This window comes from Dendrobium catenatum, unplaced genomic scaffold, assembly GCF_001605985.2.
Source record: "Dendrobium catenatum unplaced genomic scaffold, ASM160598v2 fragScaff_scaffold_572, whole genome shotgun sequence".
Classification (NCBI taxonomy): domain Eukaryota; kingdom Viridiplantae; phylum Streptophyta; class Magnoliopsida; order Asparagales; family Orchidaceae; genus Dendrobium; species Dendrobium catenatum.
In genome coordinates, this window is record NW_021319034.1 from 19,346 (window position 1) to 26,386 (window position 7,041).

General features: G+C 38.0%; 2 protein-coding genes across 2 annotated transcripts; one reads left to right on the forward strand and one right to left on the reverse strand.

Moving 5' to 3' along the window:
* Positions 1 to 373: 373 nt before the first annotated feature.
* Positions 374 to 1,588, reverse strand: LOC110097477. The gene is made up of 2 exons (XM_020823850.1): positions 844 to 1,588; positions 374 to 387 (listed from the first exon to the last, which is right to left on the reverse strand). The coding sequence occupies exons 1-2, from the start codon at positions 1,586 to 1,588 to the stop codon at positions 374 to 376; spliced, it is 759 nt and encodes a 252-aa protein (XP_020679509.1).
* Positions 1,589 to 5,145: 3,557 nt separating this feature from the next.
* LOC110097475 lies at positions 5,146 to 6,603 on the forward strand. The gene has a single exon (XM_020823847.2). It carries the CDS (start codon positions 5,756 to 5,758, stop codon positions 6,494 to 6,496), a length of 741 nt encoding a protein of 246 aa, XP_020679506.1. The 5' UTR covers positions 5,146 to 5,755; the 3' UTR covers positions 6,497 to 6,603.
* Positions 6,604 to 7,041: the final 438 nt, after the last annotated feature.

The following is a 7,041-nucleotide window of genomic DNA, read 5'->3' on the forward strand; positions in this document are numbered from 1 at the left end:
ATAGCAAATGTTTAGAGTTAGTTGCAGGCTGAGTGCGTGTGATGCGGGTGAGTGACTTTTTGTTGTTTGGGTCAATGGCACTTCTAATAAATGCAAGTGCTTCTTAGATTGTGGCCGACTGACTCCTCTAGCTAAGGCGAGTGCTCCTCAAGTTACGGCAAGTGGCCTTAAAGTTGGGGCGAGTGATTCATATGACTGAGGCAAGTACCCGTTAGGGCGAGTTGCTCTTGGCATGGTGGATGTATCTTAATCCCTTGATGAGTCTATCTACCCTTTTTAATTTATCCATATGTGCATATTAAGGTATATAACTTCAAATATAAAATAATTTTTTTAATTTGATAATATAAAAACCACCACAAAAATTACCCATTTAATCTGCAATTTCTGAATATTTATAAAGTCACCGCTTAAACAGTTAAACCAGTTATAGATATGTTTTTTTAAAACATTTCATTATTATTAACATTTTTAAAATTATCGGTATAGAGAATTATATTTAATTCTTACCTCCTTAATTTTTTATTTTTTTTGAAAACGGCACCATAAATTGCCAAAATTATTAAAAGCAACCTAATTACAATCTAAAATTATAACTTGATTCCTCCTTTAGAAGTTTAACAAAGCAAGGAGGAATCTTATTACAAGAAAGATCATCCCAAATAAACTCCTTATCAAGAGCAAAGTTAGCAGAAAAGTTAGCTAACTTATTACAATTTCTATTGACCCAATTAAAGAAAATAAAATTGAAATCCTTTAAAAATAAAAGATCATCTTTCCAATTGCCTCCCAATTCTTGCAAGAATTTGATAATATTGTAATTATCTCCTTCTATAATTATACCATTGTAATCTTGCATCCACTCTTTTTGTATTTGCCGAATGAAATGGACCGCCATGAGTTCCAATTTAGATATATCCCAATGAGTACAAGAATGACCATATGCCAATAAAAATCTTCCTTCACTATCCCGTACCACTCCTCCAATTCCTGCTTTGTAAGACTTTAATAATGCAGCATCTACATTGATTTTAATCCAGTTGGGAGGAGGAGGGTACCAACGATCTAACAGTCTAAAAGACTGATTAGTACCCCAGTTTCCCAAATTTTCATCTACCATGTAAGAGATAGAAGCATAACTTACAGCACTAGAAGCCATGAATGTAGAACAATCCTCCTTGCCACCGCGAATAAATTTGTTCCTTGACCTCCATACAAAATAAACTGCATTACAGTAAACATTAACCAGAAATCCATTTGAATCCTTGTACATATCCATCCATTTCCAACAGTCCTGGAACGATTGAAAAGAGCTGATTCCAAAACCCCATTTATTTAAGCATCCAATTACTTCCTTCAATTTTCCACAATTTGTTGTAATATGTTCAACATCTTCTTTAACACCACATCCTCTTGGACAAATAAAACCTTCCTGCATTCTTCTTTGATACAAAAAGTCATGCATTGGAATTGCATTATTAAAAACCCTCCACCAAAAAACTTCCACACGAGGTTTCAATTTAATGCTCTTCAAACATTTCCAATATCCACAATCTTGATTCTGCATTAAGTAATTCTTGTAAACCATTGATGAAATTGAATAGCCAGAGTTTTGATGAATTAATTCCAAATAGTCACTGGTTTGATCTCTGTGAATGTCTAACATCATAATTATTTTTATTAATTCCTCTCCACATAGCATCTGTAGTTTCTGCACATTCCAGTTTCCATTTAGCATTAAAAAGTTCACAGTTTTGTCTTCTAAAAATGGAACCGAAACAAACGTTGATCTACGCTTACTCAGATGGCAAACACTTAGCTAGCTTAATCCAGACCTTTTGTCCGCCAGCCGAGAAAAAGATGCCACTCATAATTAATTCATTGCCTGTCTGGTGAAGCCTCACACCGACTATTTGTTGGAATTATATATTGGTTGTTATGTCTTGAAAGCTTCAAAGAAATATATATATATATATATTTATTGTTCCCACTCTTTTTTTTTCCAGAAAAAATAAAAGTTAATCGATTTGGGAATAAAGAAAGAAAAGCTCTTTATGCGTATAGGGTAAAATGCTGATAAGGATATTATATATTTATATTAACATTTTCCCAAAAAAAAAAATATTTATATTGACATGGTTTAAATTTTTGATTCAATTAAACATAAATTTTTTATTAAAAAAAGTTAGTATCAAATGAATTTGTTTGTATTTCAAAAGTTATTTAGACTTCTATTTCAAGAAATTTATAGTAAAGCAAGTATTGTGTTCTGATACATCATTAAAAAATTAGTTTTATCGGGCACGAATCTCAAGGCAAAAGCTAGTTGGAAACTTCAAAATTTTAATTTTGGGAGCACCCGAACTCCGATTTCAGCGAGCTTACAGTCAAACTGAGCGTCTCGGAAATACGAATCCGACGACACCAAGATCAACCCAATCCGAGCCCAAATGAATCCAAATCAAGGGCTCAAAGTGCTGTCGGAAGGTTCAAACCGTAATTTGAGTTACCAAACGGTCTCCAATTTTTACAAGCTTATACTTGAATCAAACGGCTCGACGAGAAGAATCCAACGAGCCCAAGATCGCCGAATTCAGACATCTCTAAGACCTTCAAATGTCCAACGAACGGTGCACGATCGTAGGATTCAAAATCAACCGTCCATTCAACCACTCCCAACTAACCCTTGATCCTCCACCTATTTACGGGCTATGCCATTCCCAAAATCTATAAATAGAGCCCCCTCTTCTCTTGAAAGGGGACCCCCGGAGCTTAAGGAAAAAAGAGAGAGATCGGAGATCGCTCTTACTTCTTAGCCTCCTCGACCACCACCGAAGTTTCGCCGGACCACCGCCTAACGTCGTCACTCCGCCGGACCACCACCTGACGCCCTGTGCTCCACCGGACCACCGCCTATTGTCGTCACTCTGCCAGACCACCACCTGACGCCCTGTGCTCCACCGGACCACCGCCTAACGTCGTCACTCCGCCGGACCACCATCTGACGCCCTGTGCTCCACCGAACCACCGCCTAACGCCGTCACTCAGCTGAACCACCACCTGACGCCCTGTGTTCCACCGGATCATCACCTAACGCCGTCACTCCGCTGGATCATCATCTGACGCTCTACGCTCTGCCAGTCTTTCACTTGAAGCCCTCATCTTTGCCAGGCCATCATTGAAGATTCTCACATTTGCCAGACCTTCATCTAAGGCCCGAAGTTTCTGCCTTATAATCATCTAAGGCCTGAAGTCCTGCCAGACCATTACTCGACACTCGGACTTCAATTGTACAATTGTTTCTTGTAATCTGATCGTCCTTAGAGACGAACCAGCCCATTGTATCCAACTCAAGTTCTAGTGAAATCTTTTCAACTGGGCTAGGTCCCGTGGTTTTTCTCCTTTCAAGGGTTTTCCACATAAAAAATCTTATGTTCTCTGTGTGTGAACTGGATATCCGTATAACGCTAAGACAAACAATTAAAACTCTATCGCCGCGTATATTCTAGTCCGCAACATGTTCGATGAGATAAATTTAATAATATCAAGATTGTTCAAATATAAATGTATCTGGACCATAAACTATTTAAATTTGATTGAAGAGTTAGACCTAGAGAGATTTGGTTAGAAAATATTAGAAAAGATATTTCTTTATTAGATTTTAGATGAGTATTTGACTCTTCATATGACACAAAGAAAAAAAAAAGTATTCATGTACCTGACCACACAGTGGGATAAATGCTCGCTGTTGTTGTTGTAATCATTTAAATGTATTAAAATCTAAACTTTAGATTAAATTTAATGTTGGATTCGATTAAATTTTTTTATAACTATACCATAAGTAATATTTAATTAAAATGTCCATATATAGATTCATAAAAATAGTGTTATATGATGTTATGTGTGGAATATGATTGTGTTGATCAATTGGGTTGATCAATTGGGTTGTTTTGTTGTCTCAGATATCAAGTTTCTTATATTTGCTTAGGGGTGCGGGGAGAACCTTTTTTTTTTTCGAACAACGCCCCAACACTGTGTACCAAAACACCCCGACGTTGCATTACTATAGTACCCTAACGATGTGTTCCCAAGCGCCCCAATACTGAACGACAGAGAACAAAACTTCACAGCGATATAGATATGGCGCTGCAGTGCCTCATGACAAAGGTTTAAGTGCCATAATGCTCTAAAATGGTCTCGTAGCATTGGGAGACAGACTTGACGATTTTCTTTCTCCTTTTTTCTTAAGGGTTGCGTCCCTTTGGGTTATTTTACTTTGCTTTCTCTTCTATGTTTGTTTGTTAGATATTGAGAACGGTGCATGTGAGAAGAAAATTAAGGAGAGACTTAGAGAATAGAGATCTATACTTATTTCTCTCAATTTTCATAGTGGATTTCTTGGTGTGGTGTAATTTTGTGATTTTTCTCTATTTTGAATTTTTTTCATGTTAAATCCTAGTATCCTTTATTTTTCCGCTGCTTTTGTTTTCTTGCTTGTTTCATTATGTGGTGTTTACTCCTCATCCCCAACAAAATTCATCGACTTCCACCAGAGTTCTTCCCGACCACCTTCAAACCTCTACTTGTTCATTGGCCATCGCCGGATCTCCGCTTGTTCGTTAGCCACCGTCGAACTTCTGTTTGTTCATAAACCATCACTGGAGTTCATCCCGACCATCACCAGACTTTCACCCGACCAACAATTACCCCCGGGCTTTGTCGAACTCCCGTTCGACCATCGATCGTCACCAACTATGTCCTTGGACCTTTTCTTTACATTATCCATAAATTTTAGGAGTACCAGTCTCGAGGTGTAAGTAAGCTAAACCGACTTGTGAGCTTGCTCGAGCTCTACTTAATAAGCTCACGAGTCAAGTTTATCAAGCCACTAGTTCTAACTCGACCTATTCTCGAACTCGTATATTAAACGAATTATAGCTCAAGCTCAGCATGGTTCGGCTTGAAAGCTCGTTGAGTTATTTGGTTAAATTAAATATATTTATAAATTAATTAAAATTAGCATTATGTAATATTTTTAATTTAATTATATGTTAAAAATTCTATAAAAAAAATTAATTTAAAACTAAAAAATTAAGCTCAATAATTGAGACAAATTCAAGCTCAATAAGTACTAAATAAATTCAACTCAATACTCAATTTGTACACACCTGAGTAGAGGAAATTATTGGGTTTGGAAAGCGGACACAGCTTACCGTTCATAGAAGAATCAGGTGCAGCCACGTTATCTAGTACCGAGTAGTGCCTAGCTCGGTATCGAGCAGTAGGTTGATACTGCTCAATGTTGAGCTCAATTCCGAGCAGAGAATGATGTGACGTATTTTCATTAAGTTCTGGAGGTGTGCGTTGTACGAACCCAATAATTTTCCCCTGAAGCAGCACTCATCTGCCACGGTAATCATTACGAGGAACCAACATTTCAGAATTGAGAACATTTGACTTCAAAAGGTTGAATAAGCCTAATTATTTCTCCGTCATGGGTCTTCGTGTAAATTACGGAGTTTACAGCGAACACCGTAACAAAAATGGCATGTTCCCTTATTTAAACGTAAATAAATCCCCATTTTCCAATGGATGCCTTCTTAAAGTCGAAACCACGGCAAAATTAGCAAACAAATCCAACAGACGCCTTCTTCAACGCTTCAAAGATTGATTACCCAATCAAAGAATTTTTCAATCGCCGACCAAAACCCTTGATTTCCCTCCAAATCTCATCAATGGCGGAAACAAGGGAGTGATGAGGTGCAAAATCCACCTTTCGGATACCGGCTCCGGTGTATGCGCGGCGTGCCTCCGAGAACGCCTCACAACTCTCTCCGCCGCCGTTGCTAACGCCGGTGATGCCGATTATTCGCCGGAGAGCCGACGCAATCTCGGTCGATCAGCTACCCCCAATTCCTTCGGCCTCCGGCCCGCCGACACCGACTCGGAGAGAAACCACGTCAGGAGGTTTTCCTTTATATCATTTCTGTTAGCTCAGTCGAAGCAAAGGGAGACGAATTCCGATTCGGAGGCCGCGAAGCCGTCGAGGACGAGAAAATGGCTTTCGTCAATGATTCGAAGGCGGAGGGTACAGAAGACGAAGAAAAGGACGCCGCCACGGTTTGCGACGGGGGAGTGGGTGAGCGACCGTGGGATGTCACCGGCGGAGAAAGAAGAGTCGACGGACTTCGAATCCGACAGCGGATACCATACGGATCCATTGCCGATGAGGCAGCCGGAGACGAACCATTACTGCGGGCGTCAACGAAACAGAAATTGTAGATTGACGGGTTTCTCGCTGTGTTTTAGCCCTTTGATGAGGCCCAGCCCTGGTAAGCGGAAGAATCAGGCGCCGTCGGAAATCGGCTTTTCCGGCGAGCTCCGGGGAGGTTTTAATAATCAACGCAATCGGTTTGGTGGTGCTTCTGCCGGCGGAAACCCCGTTCTCGGACCGAATAGGTCGAGGAAGATTGCTGATTTTGGTAAGTTCCGGTGACTGTTTCCCCGGATGCTGAGGGCCGGGGATGTCTTGTGTATTTCGTCCATGTCTTCTGCTCTGGTTTTTGAAAAATTTCTCATCAAATTTTTTATTAGGGTATTTAACTATTTACATCTATTTTGAAGGAGTAGAACATAAATTATTTGTACATTATATCTGTACTTATTTCAAATCAGATCTAAAATTTTAAAATTTATCTCTAATATATTCTGATAAAATTTTTTTTTTCAGAATTTTATTGAAAAACTAAAAGCATATTATATATATAATGTTTTAATTTTAATATTTATTTATATAATATTTATATTTTTAAATCATCTAAAAATACCATTAATATTAATTTATTAAAACAGCATATACATTTTCATGCGATTAAAATATTATATGAATAAATATCAAATTTTAAACATTAGAATATATAAATACATAAAATTAAAAATTATATAGCATGCATGTGATTCTTTTTTTATTTTTCACAATTTTTTTCAAATAAATCTTGAGAAACTGTCAGAAATATTATTATTCTAGTGTATTTAGAACTA